Here is a 23944-nt window from a genome sequence, read left to right on the forward strand (position 1 = left end):
CTTAGCAAGACCTTGTCTAAAAATAAAAATAGGGCTAGGAATGTACCTCGGTGGTAGAGCACTTATCTAGCATGCATGAGACCCTGGGTTCATCCCTAGTACTACAAAAAGTAAATAAATAAGAGTATATTCTAAATATAATTATATAGCAAAACCATTTATGGGAAAGTTTAAATGAAAACAAGATGTAAAATACATTCCAACATATAGTTAATATAGTATTATGGGGACTCAGGGAAGAGTTACAGGAAAACAAACATAAAATTATTATTAGCCAAGTATTAGAATTAATTCTCCAAAAGTTATTTCAATCAATTTAGGGGTAAAACTTTGATTAAAAAAATGCACCTTCATTTGTGCTTAAATCATAGGTAAAATAAGATTAATACACCAAAATCAAAGATAAACTTTTTTGGTGGGGAAGGCTGGGTAAGGAACCCAGGCCTTAACAAGCTAGCTAAGCACATGTTCTAAACATATGCTCTACCACTGAGCTATACCTCTAACAAAAATAAACATTCTTAAATTTATTCTTTGGTGAAAGGGGTAATTTAAAAATTGAAATAACTCTAAAATATTAATTCAGCTTCATAGGAAAGAGAAATGTTAGCAAATTATTTATCAAAACCTAAAGAGACACAGGATTAAAGCTACTTACAATCATACCACTTAAGATAAATCTTAAAACGTAATTAGAAAAAAACAGAAGCCAAGAGTGGAAGCACTGTCATTGGTTTCTCAGTTAAATCCTTTATATATAAAAGTTTAAAGGTCTCTCTTTCAGACATTAAACAGTTCTTTAAAATGCCATGTTAAGACATTACTAAAAATCTGAATTTGACACATTCATATAATATTTATTTCTAAAAAAAAAAAAAAATCATATCCTAAATACAAAAGCAACAGAATAAGAGAAACAGGCTTGAACTGTTTTCCCCCCTCTCAGTTATTACCACCCCAGCAAAACAAAACAAAAACAACTCTTCAGAGGTTGCCAGAACCCCAGAAGGCATTTCCACATAAAAGAGTTAATGGGCAGCTGGTCCAACTAACTAACCAGTGACCATTTGCAAGCCTCCTAGGTATATTCCCAGCAGAAACATTATCAGATTAAAGGAACTGCAAACAAACTGGGCTGAAACCTTTCTTTGTCCAAACCCAGCCTCTTCTTCCTGTGATGTCATATTACAAATCGAGCAAGCCTTTCTTTTTTCACTTCAGAGAAAGCCCATCTCACAATACAGCTGGCAACCGTGGAAAAGGACTCAATTCAACAAGAGCTAACTTGCTTAGGAATTTACTTCAGAACTTTCAAAAGATTCTTCTGCTTGTGGCCATCTAGAATCTACTGCAGGAATACCAGAAAGGAAAACATCATTTAAAAGAAGCAAGCAAGAAAAAAGGACTAATTGGGAATGTTTAAGTCTCTGAAACTCTGCATTGAAAAGATAAATAAGATTAATCATTTAAGCTTAAACATTGTGGATTGTAAAGGAACTCTGATTCTGAAATACTCATCTTGACTACTGAAATACAAGTTTATAAGACAAAGAGCTGTGTACCCATCTTAGAACACAGCTTTTCTTTTCATTTGCAATCCTGTGGGTTGGCTTCACTGACTGCATTTTCCCATCAGTTAACTAAAGCTTGGATTCATGGATTTTCTGGAGACTAGAAAATAAAAATATTTTCCTGTTGAAGAATCTACTGGAAACTTTACAGCAACAAGTTTCATGTTTCTTTCATATATTTTGGAGAAAAAGGAAATATTTATAAAACCACCCAAAGATCCAAATAATTTGCGAATAAATTGGATGTTATAGTGGTAGCAATCTGAATATCAAAGGAGACTACAGCCAGGGACCAGGGACCTACGCAATTTCTTACTGTAAGTTTGAAGTGCCTTTATAATGGTAAGCGCTAACAGCTCTCAATGCCCCTATGATGACTCCTTTAAGTACACTTTATATGGGTGCATGTTCAGCATGGTGTTTGTGCTTGGCTTAATATCCAATTGTGTTGCCATATACATTTTCATCTGCACCCTCAAAGTGCGAAATGAAACTACCACGTACATGATTAACTTGGCAATGTCAGACTTGCTTTTCGTTTTTACTTTACCCTTCAGGATTTTCTACTTTGCAACACGAAATTGGCCATTTGGAGATTTGCTTTGTAAGATTTCTGTGATGTTGTTTTATACCAACATGTATGGAAGCATTCTGTTCTTAACCTGCATTAGTGTAGATCGATTTCTGGCAATTGTCTACCCATTTAAGTCAAAGACTCTAAGAACCAAACGAAATGCAAAGTTTGTTTGCATTGCTGTGTGGTTAACTGTGATCGGAGGAAGTGCACCAGCAGTTTTTTTTCAGTCTACCCACTCTCGGGGCAACAATACCTCAGAAGCCTGCTTTGAAAACTTTCCAGAAGCTACTTGGAAAACATATCTTTCAAGGATTGTAATTTTCATCGAAATAGTGGGATTTTTTATTCCTCTAATTTTGAACGTAACTTGTTCTAGTATGGTGCTAAGAACTTTAAATAAACCTGTTACATTAAGTAGAAGCAAAATAAGCAAAACTAAGGTTTTAAAAATGATTTTCGTTCATTTGGTCATATTCTGTTTCTGTTTTGTGCCTTATAATATCAATCTTATTTTATATTCTCTTATGAGAACACATACACTTGTTAATTGCTCAGTAGTGGCAGCTGTAAGGACAATGTATCCCATCACTCTCTGCATTGCTGTTTCCAACTGTTGTTTTGACCCTATAGTTTACTATTTTACATCAGACACCATTCAGAATTCAATAAAAATGAAAAACTGGTCTGTTAGGAGAAGTGACTACAGATTCTCTGAAGTTCAAGGCACAGAGAATTTTATTCAACACAATCTACAGACCTTAAAAAGTAAGATATTTGACAATGAATCTACAATATAAGCTGCCTGAACTAAAACCACTGGAACTTCACTGGGACAGAACCTCCAAGTTCCTTCAACTGTGAAAAGTGTTCTCTTGGAAAACTATTTCTCCTGACCTCCAAAAGACAACACATGGACATTTTAATGTTTTTAAAGAAAATTTGTACTCAATGTGTTAAGCATTAAAATATACTCTATTCTTGTATACTACATTTTATTTTTTCTGAGTCACTTTAACTTGTTCCTTCTTCATTAAAAAAAAAATCTCTAAAAAAGTTATTCAAAGTCTAAAAGTGACTATGATTTAAGTCATGTGGTGACCATCTATATACTGATTTTTATATTAAATGATTTACTCATACTAGAAGTTTTAAGTATTTAATATTTATTAAATATTTCATTTCTATTTCATTTTGAATTAAAACTACTAATCATGTATCTTAAATTATAAATGAGAAAAGAGCAATTTAAAATAATAGTTTTTATTATAGGATTTCTCAAAAATAGTTAAAAATGTAGTCTTCTGTAGTAGAAGGACATACTAACACTATTTGAAGACACTTAAGCAGTGACACTGATAGATGGTATTTAAGGGTTTTATCTTTGAAGGTAATTCATTAAAAGAAGATGCTGTCAAACTATACAATATCCTTTGAAATTACTACTTTAATTCATTTTTCTGGATATAAAACCCAATTTCAAAATGATATGTGTCACAATAATTGAGAACAAAAAAGTAATAAAATATTATTTTGCTAAGTAAATTTTTTTAAAATAAAATGCTTTTAGAGGTATATTTTTTAGTTCATTTATGTACAATAAAGAGTATGTTAGATTTTGAGTATGTTAGAGAAACACCAGAGGTAGTGAAATACAATATTTAGTACTTAGGAAAGTGATATTCAACTTATTTTTTATTTTACTTCCCTCTTCTGACCATTTGAAGCCAAATACTAAATTGTAGAAAATGTTGTTTAAAGTAGCAAAATGCTAATATATGGCAAAATAATGCATGTCAAATAGTTTTATTAAGAACAGTTTCTTATATAAAAAGCAACAAAACAAAACATATAATAAAACACAATCACATTTTCATTATAAAACAAAAAAGGCAAGGCTTTGAGCTATATTTCAGAAAAAAAAAAAAAAGCATAACTACACAAAAACTCTCAGTTTTCTCTTTTTTCCCCCAAAATCCAATTCAAAGTTAACTACAACAGAATGTCTTCTACATGAGAAAAAGGACATGTAATTGAATCCATCATTCAACCTATCTGGTTTTCACCATCTTATTTTTTCGAAACCTGGATGCAAACTAGACAAATTTTAAGATGTACATTTGATATTTACTACTCTCTGGGTTTGGGCTACAATGACTTCTGACAACTCAAAATGATTTGCTAGATTAGTAAATTCATTTTCAGTAAACTAATTGTGGGAGATTTTCTTTAGGGATCTGGTTTTAGGTAAACCTAAAGCCAAACAAAATTAATGAAAAAATTAATATTTATATTCCTTTATATTCCAAGAGAAGTGTATGTATGTTATATAAGGTTCTTTAATTTCATACCACACTCCAGAAAAGATATTCATTAAGCACTTTTAAATGTGTATTTTTGAGTTGAAAAGCAACTAACAGCCTACCCATCTAAAAGAAGCAGAGAGTTACATAACTTTGAGATTTCTCATACCATTCCTCTGCTTAAAGATCTGTGAGTAAACAGGCTGGATTCAGCCCCCCCCCCCCCCAAAAAAAAAAAAAGATCTGTGAGTAAAACCCAAGGTAAGATCACAAAGCATGAATATTACTTTAAAATATTAGCAAAATACTAACTAGAGAGTTGTTAATACTATGATTACTAGAGAAATTTTTGTTGCCTCTTGTCAATAGGAGGGTACATGAATCAAAGTTCTTAAGATTCTTCATAATTTGATACACAGCTGATACTTGTTTTCTCATCTGGAACCTCAAATATGGAATACATCTTATCTCTATAGACAGAGTACTAGAACAAAATTAAAGTTATTTTCCTTTGTTAGTGTTACAATTTAAGGTAAACTACATATTCCAAGGATTTTCTCTTTCCTCTTTATTCAGAAATATCTATAATAAAATTAGAACTAAAGATTTTACTTTTTACTTTTGAGCCCTTCCCTTCCCCTGAAAAAAACTGTCATTGCTTTTAACATCTTCATAAAAGTAGATGATTAGCTAATCTTCCTTCATATATCAACTTCCTTCAGAGGAACACAATAAGAGGAGAGTTTTTTTCAGGGTTTGAAAACAGCTTTACAGCATCCTAATAATTGGTTATGAACCTAAAAATTATCTTTTCTTAGAAAATACCAATTGAGTAACTAATCCACAAAATAAATGTCCTGTGCATAATGTATTAGTAGAAAATTAAAAGAAGGAAGAAACTGAAGACCCAATCAGAAAACCTTAATACTGAAAATAAATTTGAAGTATAAATCATAATCATACGTACTGGTAATTAAAAGAATTAGCCACTAAGTTGAGGAACAGAAAATAGAAAATGATGTTAACTTCATCTTTCCAACTGACAAACATTTGATTTATGAATGGAAATAGCTATTAAGAGTCTAGAGCAATTGCTTTTTGATGCTGCAATCTTGGACCCCTGATGAACCAGACACTTTGTTTTTTGTTAATATATATTACTATGGACTAGAAGAATTTTTACTACCTTCTAATACTCAAACTTTTAATACTTATATGCCAATCCAATTCCAGATGTTGTCACAAACGAGGGAAGATGTAACCTGGTATTCATAGTTGTGAATAAATTTTTGCATAGAAACAATTTTATAAACAGTGCTTAGATGTAAATGAAATCTCAAAGTAATCCTAAACGGTTTTTACAAAACTCAGATTGGGGGATGCAGTTGTGGTTCAGTGGTAGTATGCTCACCTAGCATGCATGAGGCACTGGTTTCGATTTCTCAGCACCACATAAAAATAAAGACAATAAAGTCCATCAACAACTAAAAACAAAATATTTTAAAAAATAATAAAAAGTAAAAAATAAATAAAAAACTCAGATTGGCATGAAAACTAATTTACCCATTTATAACATACATGACTTCTAAGGAAGTAAATTCCAAATTGAAAAGGACTAATGATATAGGACACATTTAAAACAAATATTATTAATGATCAATAATATTTCTTAATTAATATTTTCCAGAGGTCAATATGTACATAATCTTAAAATCATTAATTCTGAAATTTTGATTTTATCTCATCATTTTTACTTGTTTCCTGACCATTTTATAAAAGAACAAAGAATATCAATTAAATAAGACAACAGGTCAGATAATTTTAAAAAAATAGAAAATTAACTTAAGGCCAAATTCTCTACCAAGTCCTTCCCCCTCCCTCTCTCAAAGATTTACTACATTATCTTCTTAAAATAAGGATATGAAATTATCTCTTTCACCTGAAAAGCAGTGGTAAAATCAATACAAGAAATAGGACCCCAGAAGTAGGGGTAATTCAAAAATTTATAAATCAATTTTCAAACTCAAAATTTGCTTTACTCATATAGATAAAATCAAGTGAGTTTTTTTTTTTTTTTTTTAATGTGTTGCTGGGGATTGAACCCAGGGCTTTGTGCATGCTAAGCACATGCTTTACCACTGAGCTACATATAACCCAGCCCTGATTTTTGAAAATAATTAAAGTTTAAGAAGATGTTAAGAGTGAGAAACAAATATATACCATATACTTAGAGGTGAGTTGTAGTTAATAGCCACAGTTGTAGTTAATAGCCACAGCTGAATGTGCTGACTTCCATTATCTTCCTATCAAAATGGCTTCTGGAAAATTCACAATTTAGAACTGAAAGGGCCTGGAGGTCATTTGTACCTTAAGTTGGAGAAACTTAAGAAACTAAAAAACTAAGTAACGTGCACAGAGTCACTTAAGAATTTAAGGTAGAGACTAGGTAGGAACTCCATTGTTTTGACTGATCTAGATCTTTAATGGTGGCCAGAGCACTGGCACATGAAAAGGAAGAGAACTTGGCATACCGAAAGGATTATAGCAAAGTCAAAGCATCTGGAGTTATAAGACTGAGCACTTATATGGTTATAGCTCACATTAAGACCATGTTAACAGCTGAGGATATTTAGGAAGTCTTGAAGGATATCAAGTAGGAGACTTGATCAGATTTGTATTTCAAGATCCCTCTGAGGGGCTGGGATTGTGGCTCAGTGGTAGAGCACTTGCCTAGCACAGGCGGGCGCAATCCATGTTCCATTCTCAGCACCACAGAAAAAATAAAGGCATTGTGTTGTGTCCATCTACAAAAAAGATTCTCTCTCTCTCTAAAAGATCCCTCTGATACAAGGTACAGATGCATTTGTTTTGGGCAAAGAAAAATACCTGGTAGTTACTTTCTTATATTGGTTGTGCAATAACTGCCTAACTAGATACATCAAGCTTCTTGAGGAAAGGGACTATGTTTTATACTTCTTTATATATAATCTCTACGGGGCCTAACACAAGATTGAACCAGATTGGCATGAAAACTAATTTACCCATTTATAACATACATGACTTCTAAGGAAATAAATTCCAAGTTGAAAAGGACTAATGATTGGAAGGAAGGGGTCTAGAGTAAAGAACAAGTTAGATATTATCTGCCTGCCAGATTAATTTTAAAAAACTAATACCTATTTTACATAGTTCCTATTCTAGGTATTAAAAGTATAGTTTTAATAAAACTTCTATATCTACAAACACAAATATGTAAATAAATAAAAGACTGCCTTTTTCTTTACCAAACTGATGGCTCATTTAATTCTTCAAAAGCACCCCAACACACACAAAAGCAGCAAATTCTCTTTTGTCAAAAAGACTACAAGAATTCAACTCTTACAGTTATCAACCTTTCATTTATCAACTTTAAACTGCATCTGTGAACCCTCACTATTTAGATGAGGTCCAAAAATTGCTAAAAGAAACCATTTTGTCAGGTGCCTGCACACTTAATCTCATGGCTGAGGCAAGAGGATCACAAGTTCAAGGACAACCCCAGCAATTTAGCAAAGCTCTAAACAATTTAGTGAAATTCTAATTCAAAATAAAAAAATAAAAAATAAAAAGGACTGCGGATGTAGCTCAGAGGTAAAGCAATCCTGGGTTCAATCCCCAGACCAAAAAGAAAAAAAGAAACCACTTTGTTCTTGAAGACATTCTTCATGGAACTATCTTATTTCTTATTTGGAACAACTATTTTCCTAGATTTGCTGCATCCTAAGATTTTTTTTTCCTCCTATTGATTTCTCTCTGCACTGCTATGACAGTTTCACTTTTTCTTAGATTTCATGACTTCCCTTTTCTTGAAGACTTTTTTCATTTGCTAAAGTGTATTCTCCAGTAATTTCATTTCAAAAAGAATAGTAAAAAAATTATTTCATTTTGTCCTCAAATATTTATCCAGTAGACAAATGAGAATGGCAATGCTGATCTGAATCTTATTCCCCAGAAAAGAATTTATTATTTCTCCCTGGAAGCTTTCACAACTTTCTCATTATCTTCAGAATTCTGATTTTCACCAAAATATATTTATTCATCATGCTTGGCATGTTGAATGAGCCCTTCCCATCTGAAAACTTTTGACTTTCATTAGCTCTGCAAATTTTTGTTATTATTTATTATTTCATCTTGTCTACTTTTTCTGATTGTTCTTGTGGGGATGAACAGAAAGATAATGAAACCAAAGTGCTCCCAAATATCAAAATAAGAAACAGTGTAATAGCACAATAGTTTGTTATATTTTTCAACTAGGAAAAACTATGTTTTCTCTTTAAAAAATTTTTTTTCCAAGTTTGGATTTACCTAGTTTCTGCACCACTTCTGTCTATGGCACCATCAGGAAACCCTGTGCTGTTATGTATACACAAAATTTGGGGTGGGACAGGGTTAGGCATATACAGAAGGTCTACAACTTACAATGATTCAAATTATGATTTTTCTTAACAATGTGTGAAAATAATACATATTCAATGGAAACCACACTTCAGACTTTGATTTTGATCTTTTCCCAGGCTAGTAAAAGCCCTATGATACTCTTTTAATGCTGGAGAATAGCATCAAGTCACAGCTCCCTGACAGGCATGTGATCATGAGGGCAAACAAATAGCACTCTACAGTACACTGTTTAAGCTGTCACATTTTTATTGTTCCAAATAAGAAAGGTAAAGTATTAAATATGTTGATAAGCTATCACATCCAAATAAGGGTAGGGTAAGGTATTAAAAGCATTGGCATTTTCAACTTGGGATTTACTGGGACCTAAACCATCATAAATTGAGGATCATCTTTATCTGTATAGTTTATGTACTGCACAACAGTATGGGGTTTTAGGACAAACTCTGCATACCAAGGGCTTTGGGCTGCTGTGTCTGGAGAAGCATCATTTTCTAATTCATTAGTTTTGAGGGAGGTGCATTTTCCTGATTCTTGTTGGCTGACATGGCCCTTGGTAGGGCATGGGTCCAAGTGTTTCATGTTCTCAAAATGTGGTTCTCAATGTGTAGCACTCAGAACAGCAGCAGCAGCATCTCCTGGAAACATACTAGAAACACAAATTCTTGGACACTGCCTTGGAAACTTTAGGGTTGCATCCAGCAATCTGTAATCTGTGTTTTTATAAGGCCTCCAAACGATTCTGATGCATGTTCAAGTTTGAGGATCACTGCCAGGTAGTACTTTGGAAAATTCCTGATTATTGCCAAATAACTATTTACTACTTGGAGCTTGCAAGTTCTCCTTAGAGAACTCTATGTCCCACTTCCATCAGAGTCCTTTCCTGTGTGTATACTGTGCTATGGTCTACTATACTTTGTCATATCCAAATACAACCCTCATAAATGAATCAACACCTCCACTTTCCTCCATAGGTTTTCCAGGACACAGTCCAGGCATTGCTGGGTTTCACCCATGTGTGCACATGTATTTCTTTTTTATTATATCTGTAGGGTTGCAGGGGGAAAGATGGTAAAGGTATGTGATCAGTACTCTGCTATTATGAACCAGAACACTTCTCATTTTTAAAAGTAATTGTTTTACAAGAAAAGTCATACTATTTTAAAATCCTTTTACAACAACTAAAAAATTACAGGGGTTTTTCATCAAAATAAAGCAAATCTTTGTATTATGAACAACATATACTTCTATTTAATTCTCCTTAAAAAATGATACTTTGCCTTTACCAATTAATAATTAGTTCATATTTTAATGGACATAAAATATAAAAATCACATAATTATTTTAAAATAAAAAATTGTCTTAATTATTTGAGTATAAAATATTCACACAAGACTAAAATTTAGGCTTTTCAGGGACAGAGGTTTTATGTAGAGTACTTGATGAACATAAGAAGCAGTTTATTTAAATAAAAATGACTACTTAAGACTTAGCACTAAAATTATCCCATTTGGCTCATACGTCTCATATATAGTTTTTGCTGACAGCCAAAATAACTGGTTTCAGAACTGTTAGGCAAAAAATGCTATATTTTACATTGTGGTCTCAATACTTCTTCAGATCAAAAAGACTAAAACACACATAATTCAATATAGTCTAGTCACTGAAAAGAAGGAAAAAATATATGGACATATGTTAAAAAAAGAGAGAAAGACGTGTATATTTTCTCACAAAAGATTACAGAGTTATTTCTAGAGAAATAATGACAAAGGTCAGGGATATAATTTTTGCATTATTATGGCAATTTTTGTCATTCTCTGTCCCCTACATGCCATTAATTCTTCATTTGAACACTGTTGTTATGTGTGGTACTAGAGAATCAAACCAAGGGCCTCACACATGCCAGGCAAGCTACATATCCCCAATCCTTTAATTTTGAGAGCGGATCTTGCTAAATTGTCCAGGCTGGCCTTGAGCTTACCATTCCCCTTCCCTAGCCTCATAAGTAGCTGGGATTACAGGTAAGAGACACCATGCCCAGCTCTTCACTGAAACTTAACTGTGGAAAACTATTCTCAGAAGACTATTTAAATATGTGTGTTCAAATAAATTAGACAGTAGTCTAAAACAGAAAGTAGTCAAAGTGTCCAGTATTTCTATTAGAAAGATAATGTAAAAAAATTATATTTTCAAGAACAAATTAAACTTACTAATTAATAACAGTCTCCTACTCTGCTACAGAAATTCAGAGAGTTTATATTTTTCCTCTTTGTTTTATGGACATCCAGAATTCCAGAGCCCATCCACAGTATTAGGAATCTGGTATTTATTTTGTTTATGATTCACATACTAGTAAAAGACAAGTCATTTCACTTCTCTACCTTCCTCATTTCAATGCTTAGAAGAAAAAATCCTATAAGTAACAAAACTTAATTTTTAAAAAGTAGCATTACTTAGTTGTAAAAGAAAAAAACTTTAAGACAAATCATCTTAAAATATGAAAAGGCTAAAATGATAAGAATGACTATACACTGTAATTCCAAAAAGGAAATGAACTCAAAAGATAGTAAGATTATGTTAGTTGTTGAAGTATTCTTAAAGAGTATAATAAACACCTTAAAGAAAAATTATCTTTTATACTTTAACAAAAGTAAGGAACATTAAAACTCAGAAAGAGTAAGAAACAAACCCAGCTGTTTCCTAGTCCATATTGCCTTATCATGTTCTAAATTTAGCACTTATAGAAAAAAAAATACTTTTTTGACAAAAGTAGAAAATATTAGAAGACAGTAAGTAAATTAGTAAACCCATATATGTAAGAGCCACAAACATACATATTGAAATGACTGGGTTGTGATAGTTCAGAGTTTTAAAACCATGCCATAAATATTATGCAAAGAGAAATGCCAAAAAATTGTCTTACTTTAAAATTAAGGGTAGGTGAACTCAAAGAACAACTGCCTTTGAGTGGGTCTAAAATTTTATTAAACTTACTAATTAATAACAATCTCCTACTCTGCTACAGAAATTCAAATAGACAGTTTGTATTTTTCCTTTTTGTATTCTGGACATCCAGATTTCCAGAGCCCATCCACACTACCCTAGTTAAGAAATGAGTACAAACTTAGAAGTGAAAATTCTAAGACTAATTTAAGTAATTCTCTAACATCATGACTGCATACTAGGCTTTCTGAATAGAGTATATGTACTTCCATGCTCAGAAGTTAAGCCCAGAAGATATTTCCTGGCTATTCCTACAGTTGCTGTCTCCCTTGTTTGTACTTGAATAATGAACTAACATTGCCCTCAATGTTACCTACTGACATGAATCATAACTAAAGCAATGTAACAAATGTCAACTGCAATGTAACAGCTAACATTCCCTATATTCTGGCAACATTGGAGTTCAGTAACACCTTTTTTCCCCTAAACTTTTTCTATTTTGAGAAGGCAGTGGGGTGGAAGAGCAAGGAGAAAAATTCTCCATACATTATAGTAGCCAGGATAAACAGGTCTAATACTATTTACCTGTGTTCTCTGTTATTAAGAAATCATTGCATGGGAGAGGAAAGGAAATGAAGTAAGGAGAAATAAGAATTCTGATATTTTTGATTACTGTTCTCATAAATGCTCACAAGAATTCTGAATGGTAAATGTTACTGTTCCCATTTCACGGATAAGGAAATGTGAGATAGTGAGACAACTTGCTCAGAATCACACCAAAACAAATTACATGACATCTCTGAACCTCAGGTTTCTTTCTCTTTAAACAGGATTTACCCTTCCAGCTTCTGTGAAGATTAAATGAGATCTGGTGATCCAATCCCAGGCTCTTTCTACAGCACAGTAGTACTCACAAAGATAAAGAGACAAACAGATAAAACATGAGGAAAGAAACTAGTCATGACATTGTAAATTTCAAACAGTAAACTAATATACACAGAGAAACAGCACAGAGGTTGAGTATAGCCTTAGGAACTAGAGATCCTGAGTTAAAATTCTGGCTTTGCCAACAACTAGTTTGATGACAAGGGAAAGTTCTCAAGTTTTCTGTGCTTCTTCATCCATGAAATGGTCATAAGAAGAGTATTTCACAAAATTGTAAGAAGCAAATGAGTTAACACAACTTTTTTAGTGCTTGTACAAATATGCAAAAGCATTACTTATTATTGATATTTCTACACTGAATGCCAAGTGGGGATCATTTTGGTGTTGGTCTATATGACAATCAGGAAAGACTTCTAAAAAGTAGGCAAGTGATGAGCTTTTTCTAAGCACTGATTCTATTTATGAGCTACCTAAAGGATGTTCCTGAGTTGCTGGATTTTTTTGAGATGTCTGAATTTCTTTAGTTCTTTGTACCAATTCAAAAACAAAGAGATTGTGTAACATGTATAACACAGACGATGTGGTGAGGAGGGGCAACATGAATGGACAAGTCATAAATACTTTTCAACAGTGAACTCCAGCGATTTCTCCTGTGTATCAGAGTGTTTTAAAGATTAAACAAAGGGACCAAAAAAAAAAAGGATAGACTTAGGGTCAAACATAGGGTGCAACTACTAGAAGTGCCTTGAGCAAAGGTTTGAACATGAAAAAGATTTTACTTTTAAAACCATAAACTGATCTGGATCATGAACTTGGGTTTATGTAAGCATTTAATACAGAAGACCTACATTGATTTATTATACTCATCTTTGTTTCTTTCCATTTTCTGGGGTTTTATTTTCTTTCTTTTTTTTTTTACAACATGAAGAATCACATAAAAACATATTTATCACCTTATTGATCCTTAAGATTTATAAAGAAAAAGTGATTTTATTAAATTAAGCTTTTATCCTTAAAAGCAATCATCTATTTTCACCTCAGTGGATAATTATTCAAAGAAAAAAAGAGAATTATTCACAGGAACTAAGTTACTTTCCTCATTTTGTTCATACTTGTACTGCATATTTATATTTTAAAATTCTCCTTAGAATTTTCTTTAAATTTTGGAACTTACTCTTTATATTCTTCCCTGTTGTGCTACCTAATAGGCCTAACTACATATTCCAGTGGTAATAAAAAGAGTGTGTGCATTGTTTAACAGAAATAATGTGACTCAGCAACAGAGTGCTTTACTAGAAACCAACATGGAATTTGGAATCAAATCAAGAGGAGTTCAAATGCCAATTGGGTGATCTGACATAAATTACTTAACATTCCTGAACCAGTTTCTACTTTTGGAAAATGAAAAGTATCAAATTCATAGGATTGTTATGAGAATTAAATTAAACAGACACTTTTAATGCACAGCACACTGCAGCTGCTGAATAAATGTTATATTTCCCCTTCCATCCATTACTAATTAGTTCCTGGGTGGGGCACAGATATTCAGTGACTCTCTCCCCTCGCGTGCAAACTAGAATCACATCTACACTTTCTCCTTTGCAGAGTCAGTGTAAAGAACCAACAGAGAATTTCACTTGAAAGCCCTGTAAGAATATATGTTCATCTAGAGTCATTCAGAATTCTGTTACCCTGAAGAATGGCCCACAGATTAGCAACATCAGAATCATCCAGGAGTTTATTGGAAATGCTGAATATCAAGCCCCAACCCAGACCTACTTGATAAGAAACTGTATTTTCACAAGCTCTATAGATGATTCTAATACACATTAAAGTTTGAAAAGCATTACCAAAAAAAAAAAAAAAAAGCCCTCAACTTGGAAGAAAAAAATTTGTTAACATAGTTGTGCCAAAAACCTCAAGAGACAAAGAGCATATACCATAGTGCATATTGATTTAATTAATTTAGCAGAGCAAGTTAGAGGCAACAGATGTAAAGCCTTAGACACTAAAACACTGAGAAATAATAAACCAATAGAAAAAAAGGGAGTAAAGGTAGGGGAAAATCACTAGGAAAAGAGCACAGCCTTCTCCAGAGGCAAATGAGGAGTCCAGTTCACTAATGTTTATAATGGGTTCGCTACTTCAGAAAGTGCTTTCAATATGTTCTGTTAAAGAAGAAAGGAAGCACATACTGTATTTCAAGATTTCCCTCCAAAATAGTACATGAGTGTACACACATATTTTTAAAAATAATTACTGCATAAATTATCTGATGCACTCTCTTTTGTAGAATACCACCTTTACCAATAGAGCTAGCTCTTCATTTTAAACAAAGTTAAAAACTCTGATAATATAACTTTTAAGACTACTTTTAATATTCATCTGCCATTGCACATTTCCAAACCTGACTCCTTTTGACTTTCATGGCTTATCCATTTTCACAGTATAGCCCAGTAATTCACCTATCTACTAGATTACAAAAACCTTTAGGGACAACAAGTACAGTTTATTTAAAATACATGATGCACAGAATATCAAGTATCACCTAGGGAGAACTGAGCTAAAGGAAAACAAGCAAATGAAACCTCGTCATTGTATTTTTTTGAAATAATTTTTCTTGAATATTTTATAAACCATGAAGCAATCCAGTGGAATGTGGATTCACATTCAGTAATGACAAATAATTCCGAACATTTAAATAGTTTTGTAGAAAATATACTTAGGCTAGAAGGACTTGAATCTTTTCGTCTGTCTTAATCTATAGGGCTCGAGCTGTAGCTCAGTGGTAGAACACATGCTTAGCATGCATGATACTCTGGATTCAATTCCTAGTATCACCACCAAGAACAAAAGTACATGTCTCAATTTACGAAGGAAGAAACTGAGACATAAAGGTATTAACTTGTACATGGAAGGGCCAGGACCTAAAATCAGGTCATTTGATTCCATGTCCCATGTTAGGCCACGCTACCTGTCTTTGAATAAATGTTGTCTGCTCAAGAGATGAAAGAACTCTCTGACTATATTAAATGATGAGTAGGAAAGAAGGTCTGGAAAGTAAAGCTGTGATAAAGAGGCAGGGCCACATTATCACAGCCACAGTTAAGAGACTGGTTTTCTTCTATATGGCAATGGAAGTCACTGAAGATTCTTGAACAGGAATGTGCATAAATAAGCATTTAGGAAGATTAAGTTGGCACTAAAATATAAGATGAAGGTTAGTGCCAAAGGTGGGAGATTGAACAGAAGAAGGTGTTGATCTGATCTAGGGAAATGTAAATGAAAACAGATTTTAAAAATAATAATGAAATAAATCTGAGCATGGTAAAGGTTTTGTTTGTTTGTTTAGTTTTTCCATGTGGTACTAGCAATTAAACCCAGAGGCTCTGTACCACTGAGCTACATCCCTAGCATTTTTTATATTTTTTTTAATTTTGAGACAGGGTATTGCTAAATTTCTGAGGCTCACCTTGAATTTATGATTCTCCTGCCTCAGCATCCCCAGTAGATGAGATTACAGGCAAGCACCATTGCAGTTGGCTTAAAATACTTCTAAAAATTCACAGACTCTATACTAAACTAGAGGGAAAAAAAGCACACTCGGCATTCAAGCCTTGGAAACTTGAAAAGTAATGGAAAAACAGACATATTGGGAAGCCAAGTTGTATTTTGGACAAAATAAATTTCAATTTTGAACAGTGAAACCAAGCCTTATAAATCACTTGAGAAGCTATTAGTTACTTGCAGAAGTTAAGGGCACAATATTAGGAATAAACTGAGTAAGAGTGAGAAAGAATAAGATTTTTTTCAGAAAGAATAAGATTTTTTTTAATTAAAATATGTTTTTGCTGGAAAAAAACGTAAATGCATGATTATTTTAAAGAACTCATGAGAAGCTTTTAAAACACAACATAATTTTTCATTCTAGTATCACAGCTGTTGTGTAACTTTAAATATGGCATCACACTGCTCCACTGTCCTTACCTATATTATTAAAAAAGCATTAAATGTGGCTTAATCCTTATCTTACAATTTGCTTGCCTTCCTGAGAAATAGTTCTCTGTAAAATATAACTTGGGGGGGGGGGGAACAATGTCTCATGGTAAATACTAAAACCTTTGTACAAAGAGCACCAGAGGTTAATGATTTACCATATAAACAGACAAACAGATATCCTTTCTGGCTTTTTCAGAGTCACAGGCTTTTCTCCCTTTTGTGTTCACTTCCTGTCAAGTTTGACATTTCAAAGGAATACCAAAGAAGCTTTCAAAATCTGTTAGGACTCCAAAAATATAAGCTATTCATTACAATGGTACTCACCTAAAATAGACTTTTAAATTTTAGAAAAAATAATTTGAAAGAAATATTTTCAATCTTCTCTTACATAGAAGTATGCTGTCCAAAATTTATGTAACTACCTAAAGAAATTTGCTTATGTTTGGTGATCACAGAAAAGTAGTAGGACAGAAACAAATTTAATGAGTAAGCTATATTTGATAACATTTACAGGAGATTCAACTTTCTTGGGACTTATGGAAATTTAATACAAGGAAACAGTTAATAACTAGTAAGTACTTCAGTGTTTTCCAGCTAGTGTAATAACCCCTCCAAAACAGTAATCAGAAGACCCAATACATTTAATGTAGAAAAAAAGAATAGTTGATTGTTTAAAACAAAAATAATATCACTGTATTATAGGGTCTATAATTTACATTGAAGTAATGTATCATAAAGAATACTGTTCTAAGGCCTTGTTTTTTTTGTGGTTGGTTGTCTTTTGTTTTTGTTTTTTGTTTTCTTCTTGGTACCAAGAATTGAACCTAGGAGCGCTTAACCACTGAGCCACATCCTCAGCCCTTTTTATTCATTACTTTGAGACAGGGCCTTGCTAAGTTGCTGAGGATAGCTTTGAACTCAAAATCCTCCTGCCTCGGCTTCCTATGTCTCTGAGATTAAAGTTGTGTGCCACCGCTGCAGTGTTTGGTTGGGTTTTGTTTTTGCTTTTAGATGTGGTCTTATTATGTTGCCAAGGATGGCTCTGAACTCCTACGCTCAAGTGATTCTCTTGTCTTAGCCTTCCAAGGCATGTGCCACTGCACCCTACTCTAAATTCTTTTTTAATATTAAATTATTTATTTATTCTAATTTGTTATAGATAGAAGAATGCAATTCATTTCATATTACACATATAGAGCACAATTTTCCAAGTCACTGACTATACAAAGTATTTTCACACCAATTGTATCTTCATACATATACTTAAGGTAATACGTCTAACTCATCCCACCATCATTCCTACCCCCTGACCCCCTTCCTTCCCCCCCCCCTTTGCCCTATCTAAAGTTCCTCCATTCCTCCCATGCTCCCCCTCATCGCCATTATGAGTCAGCATCTCATATCAAAGAAAATATTCCGCCTTTGGTTTTTTGAGATTGGCTCACTTCACTTAGCAAATATTCTCCAACTCCATCCACTTACCTGCAAATGCCATGATTTTATTCTCTTTTAATGCTGAATAATGTTCCGTTGAGTATATATACCAAAGTTCCCCTATCCATTCATCTACTGAAGGGCATCTAAGGTTCTTAAGACTGTATGAGAAACAGTGCAACAGTATTTAAAGGTAGACTGAGAAGTTAAAGATGCATATTATAAATCATAAAGCAGCAAATTACAAAATAAAGCAAAGAAGTATATAGGTAGTAAGCCTATAAAGAAGATAAAACAGAATATAAAACATATAGTGCCAAAGAATGCAGGAAAAGGGGAACAAAGAAGAGACAGGACAAATAGGAAACAAGTTAGATGGAGAATTTAGACCCAACCATATCAATAATTACAGTAAATATAAATTAAAAGGCAGAGATTGTCAGACTGGATTTGAAACCCAACTACACACTACCTATGAGAAACTACTTTAAGCATAAAGACACTAATAAGTAAAACATAAAAGAACAGGGCAAATGACATGCTAATACTAATGAAAAGAAAGCTGAAGTGGCCCGGAGTGGCTTTATTAATATCAGAAAGTCATTTTCAGAACAAAGCACATTACCAGTGATTAAGGGTAAATTCACCTAAAAAAATACAATTCTAATTGCTTATATTCCTAAATTTTATATGTAAGACACTGGACTAGGCATTTTGAGAGGTTTTTTGAAAATGAGATAGGAATTTTACCTTTCAGGCCCGTTCTAGACCTCTGCCCTCCTGCACTGAAGATGTTAGTCCCTAATTCACATTCCTCCTTGCTAACATATCCTGAGTGACTGACCCTTTCTCAGTCTCTTGGTTCCTTGACTTCCCCATTCCCAACAATCTTCATTTCCATACTAGTTCAGTCATGTACTCTAAAGGACTTCCCTTAGAATATAGTAAACTTCCCAAAAACGTTGTGTCCACTTAGTTGAAATCTCTCTCTAGGACCAAACTTCACCTTTTACTCCCATTGTCACTTCAACCGCACCTATTAAACTTCATTAAACGTTCCCATTTCTTGAAACCTCTACATTATCAGTCTCTTATCATCTCTATGCAGCTGAAAACTCCAAACCATATGAGTCTAATCTCTCTAACATCCTCAATTTCCTTACCCCATTACCATTCTGCTGCATTTGCTTAGCCATAATTCAGCGGCAAGCTGTCAGTTCTATTAACTTGGTCACTTTTCTAATCTTACACCTGGTTGCTAAGCGATGCTGGGAAAAAATACCATCACATAACGCTATAGTGGCACTACAAATTTGTGCTTCTATCCTCAAATTGCCTGTATTGCTGCAGGGCAATGCTCTTCTCTTTTACCAGTCATATCATTCTATTAGTCTCCACAACAATTTCAAATCACATCCGGGCTCCTAAATTTCCAACCATACCACTCTGCACTCCCCACCTACCAAGACTAAGTAAATTACTGCAGTTCTATTTCATAAAATAAACAAGATGGACAAAAAAATCTTAAAAACCATTAAATGGAAACTTCAATTTCCTGACATCCCATGCACCTACTACCTTACTTGCAATTGCTCTTCTTCTTTTCATTTTTGACACAGAAATATTTCCCATCCCACATGCTCTTTTAAAATGTGACCTGCCTCTCCTCAGACAAGCATCCCCTGATTCTGTGACTGCTCTGACCCACAAAATATAGCTTCCAGCTACGGTTCTTCTACAGACTTTTAGAAGCCAGCTGCTATATAAGAAATGTAATTACCCCCAAAACAAAAGTGCCATGAGAAGCACAATTTCTCCTGTGAAATGGTTAGGAGGATAAGATGCTGCACAGAAGAGGGAAAGAGAGACAGGATGGGAGGAAGGGAGAGGCACGCATACACAAGAGCAGCAAGCTGTCAGGGTTGAGAGTGAAAAAGAACCTTGGAAGTGGATCCTCTGGCTCCAAACATCTGCTGACACCACACAGTCAGAGATGAACTGTCTAGTCAAGCTTTTCCCAAATTCTCAACCATCACAAACAGGAGAAAAATAAAATGGTTGTTTTAAGTCATTAAATTATTTCCTAGCGAGAGAATACTATCAATGGCTCTTTTCCACCAACATTTAATCCCAATTTTTTACATTAAGAAAAAAATTCTTCTCTCTACCTCATACTCCCCAAGCTATATCTTTACTTTTGTTATATCTGTATCTCCCTTCACAGGCAAAATTCTGGTTTAAAAAAAAAAAAAGCCATCTATAGTCATTGTCTCTACTTGACCGCTAATTCATATCTCACCCTATCATCACTTCATCTAATGGTTTTTGCTACTGTCAGCAGTGGATTCTTTGTTACAAATTTTCAGTTCTGACTAATTGCTTCTATAGTGTCTGAAACAGCAAGTTCCCTCCCAGACTTTGTAATGCTCTCTCTTCACAAAATAAATAAAGTAATTAATTTAAAAAATAATTTCTGGTTTTCTCCTATTTCTCTGGCTGCACTAATTCGATAACTTCTGTAGGTAGCAGATTTTCTTTTCTATGCATCCTTTAAATGTTGGGGCTCCTTAGGATTCTATCCTTTAAACTTCTCTTCCTATACTAAATTCTACCCTTAGGCCACCTTAACCATTCTCCCAACTTCATTTACTTAATAAGGCATTGTGATTACAGCTTTGGAACCAGAAATACTTGGGTTCGGATCACAGCTCTGTCATTTAGCTTGTGTAGTCTAGGGCAAGTTATTAAACCTCTCTAAGTATTCATTTTTCATAAAGAATATTACCACCTCATCAATTATTATGAAAATTCAATGATACTGTTAAGTGCTCAAATTGCTTGACACTAGATAAATTGTCAATGAAGTGGCAATTTTATTATGTATGTGTGGCAGTTCTCTAATCTACATTCCTAGCCTAGATTTCTTTTCTAAGCTCTTTCTAAATTCCTATTCAATAAAATAAAATGGTTGTTTTAAGCTACTATATTGTTTTCCAGCAAAATACCACTTGAATAAGCTCTTTTCTATCAATATTTAATCCTTATCTCTTCCATTAAAAAATAAATAAATAATCTATCCTCCACTTCACATATCCAACTACCACCTGACACCTCTATTTAATTGAGCAGAACTTGTCTTCCCAAGAATATCTCATCCTGGAGTTTTCAAAAGTAATTTATCTTATTTTCATGAATAACATTACTATCCACTTAGTTATTCAAGCCAGAAACCTAGATATTAGTATAAGCTGACCCTTCTCTGTCTTCTCTTATTCATACTTATATAATTAACTGCTGTATCTATTAATACTAGATACTGTTTTAAGTATTTTATATACATGAATTCATCTAATGAAAATAATATAATAAAATATAAGGCTTATAAATGACTAGTAGGTATTATAGATAATAAAAACAGTAAGACTATAAAGAGGAAAGAGATTATAAACTAGAAAGGCAAACTGAAACAGACCTTAAAATGAGGTTAAAAAAAAAAAAAAGGCAGGAAATATATTTTAAAACTCAAAGACTGGCAGAAAGAAACAGTTGTATGGGTGATAGTTGAACAGACAAGGCTAAAAGAAGAATGTAGGCAGGGGTTCTCAAACTTCCTGGACTCACAACCTTTTACATTATTAAAATTACTGAGGACCCAGAAAGCCTTTGATCATATGGGTTATCTCTCTCAATATTTACTGCATTAATAAAGAAACCTTAAATTTAATTTAATTAAAGCCAAGAAATTTTAGAAATATTTTATTTAAACCAACAACAAACACATGTGTTAACATAAATAACATTTTTATGAAAAATAACTATATTATTCAAAACAAAAAACTGGCACTGTTTTACAATCTTACTCATGTCTTTAATATCTGGCTTATCAAAAGAGACTTGAATTCTCCTATCTGCTTTTATATTTATTGTGCTTCAATATGTTGCTTTGGTTGAAAAAATAAGAGAATCTGACCTCAGTTGGAAAAAAAATTATCTTAATAGCCTTTTGAGCTATGGTTATTCTCCTTTGATACTATACTAAAACTCAACCAGTGATAGTTTCTTAATGTTAGCTGCAGTGTGGAATCAAATGATTTAATAATTAATTAAAATCTTTTGATATATCTTGAACGATTTCAGGTAATCTCTTACCTGATTTTATATGATGTATTTAGTCATTTGGAAATATTTTCACCAAATTAGATAGATCTTCCAAATGTTAACAAATCTCTTTATATAAGAACAAAAAATCACATTCATTGATAAAACCAATGATTTAATTAGAGAAGTCTTTTCAGTATTGGAAGTTGTCAAGATTACAGTAGTGGATACAAGTGCTCCAAAATTCTATTTTTCACTTGAAAACACATAATTTGTCATTGGCAGTCATCACTGTCAGTTGTTTTCCTTCAAGTGACGTGCTCAGTTTGTTCATTTTCAAGAAAATGTCTGCCCAATATCCAAGACTACACAAACAACTGCTCATCAGTCTTACAAGTAAAAGACTTGTTTCATGTAGAATGACGAGTTCAGTTCACAACTCAACCAATATACAAGCTTTTCCTCACGACAACTTTTGCACTTTGGTATGCAGCTGGAACAAAAGCTAAAAGCTAAAAAATCAAAACAAACACACACACAAAAAAAAACCCAAAGTACTTAAGTGGAGATTTAATAAAATACTTTCCAACTGCTTCAAGGATATTCTAAAATGAAACTGACACATTTTGTTTCATTTTTTAACTGAGAATGTATAGTAGTGAATGCAATGATTACTAGCCATTTTAGAGCCACTGCTTTATTTCGGGTAATGGTGCCAACAGTTTCACATCATGAGTTTAAATGTCAACAGACTGGAAAAAATAAATAACACCTTAAGAGTAATAATAAAACAGTTTTTACTATGCAGATTCCCTCAAGTGGTTTCAGAAATCGCCAGAGAATCCTAATTCATGTTTTGAACAGCTGACTTAAGAAAAAAGGAGACAATACTTCTAACAAAGAGTCTTTGAGCTTCACACAGTAGCACAGTCCTGTAATCCTAGCATCTCAGGAGGCTGAGGCAGGAGGATCACAAGTTCAAGGACAGCCTCTGCAACTTAGCAAGGCACTATGCATCTTAGTAAAACATTGTCTCAAAACAAAAAATAAAGGGCTGGGAATGTGGCTCAGTATTTAAGTACCCCTGGGTTCAGTTCCCAGTATTGCCCTCCATCCTCCCCAACACACACAAAAGGTCTTTCAGGCATCAAAGAGTTGGCGTAAAGCTCTCATTCTAAAAGCACACACTATGTTCTTCTGACCTTCTTAATATGCTAGATAATTTTAGAATTATATTCTTTGCACCATGTTATACTGTGAAGATTCTGAATTTTTCTCATATGAGATTTTTTTTTTTTGTCACTAGTTTGTTGCTGAGGCTGACCTTGAACTTACGATCCTTCTGCCTCAGCCTCCTGAATCGCTGGGATTACAGGTGTGTGCAGAGGTGCCTGGCTGTTGCTTGTTTCAACAGGCAATTATCTTTGCTGAGCTTGAACTGTACAAACCATTTATTGGGCAGCAGCTCCAGTTTCAGTTCAGACCTTCTGTCCTTTATTAAGCTGTTCTAAGTTTGAGTCAGGTTTCAGTCAGAGATGTGGGTGGACAGAATTTGGTCACCCTTTCTCTTGCAAAACTCTTCCACTTTCTTCAATAGCCAGGGTTTCTTCAGCTTCAATTTTCTAGTTTCCTTCATTGGAAGGCCCTCTTCCCATTCTCTAATGTCCTTCTGTACACATACTGCACTTAGTCCCAGACAAAAA

The 23944-nt window shown here is 33.5% G+C and overlaps 2 protein-coding genes across 4 annotated transcripts in view; one reads left to right on the forward strand and one right to left on the reverse strand.

The window, feature by feature from the left end:
• The window catches only part of Rb1 (RB transcriptional corepressor 1), a 161080-nt gene that overhangs the window by 58073 nt on the left and 79063 nt on the right, over positions 1-23944 (reverse strand). The gene's annotated exons all lie outside the window — the stretch shown is intronic.
• Positions 1181-3131, forward strand: Lpar6 (lysophosphatidic acid receptor 6). The gene has a single exon (XM_046454016.2). The coding sequence runs from the start codon at positions 1911-1913 to the stop codon at positions 2943-2945; it is 1035 nt and encodes a 344-aa protein (XP_046309972.1). The 5' UTR covers positions 1181-1910; the 3' UTR covers positions 2946-3131.

Source organism: Marmota monax, unplaced genomic scaffold (genome assembly GCF_021218885.2).
Source record: "Marmota monax isolate L192 unplaced genomic scaffold, Marmota_monax_Labrador192_F-V1.1 WCK01_AAM20220418_F8-fsc00011, whole genome shotgun sequence".
In the NCBI taxonomy this organism is placed as follows: Eukaryota; Metazoa; Chordata; class Mammalia; order Rodentia; family Sciuridae; genus Marmota; species Marmota monax.

What these genes read in the sequence shown, in the direction of transcription:
- Lpar6 (XM_046454016.2), top strand. Translation starts at nt 1,911, where the DNA reads ATGGTAAGCGCTAACAGCTCTCAATGCCCCTATGATGACTCCTTTAAG.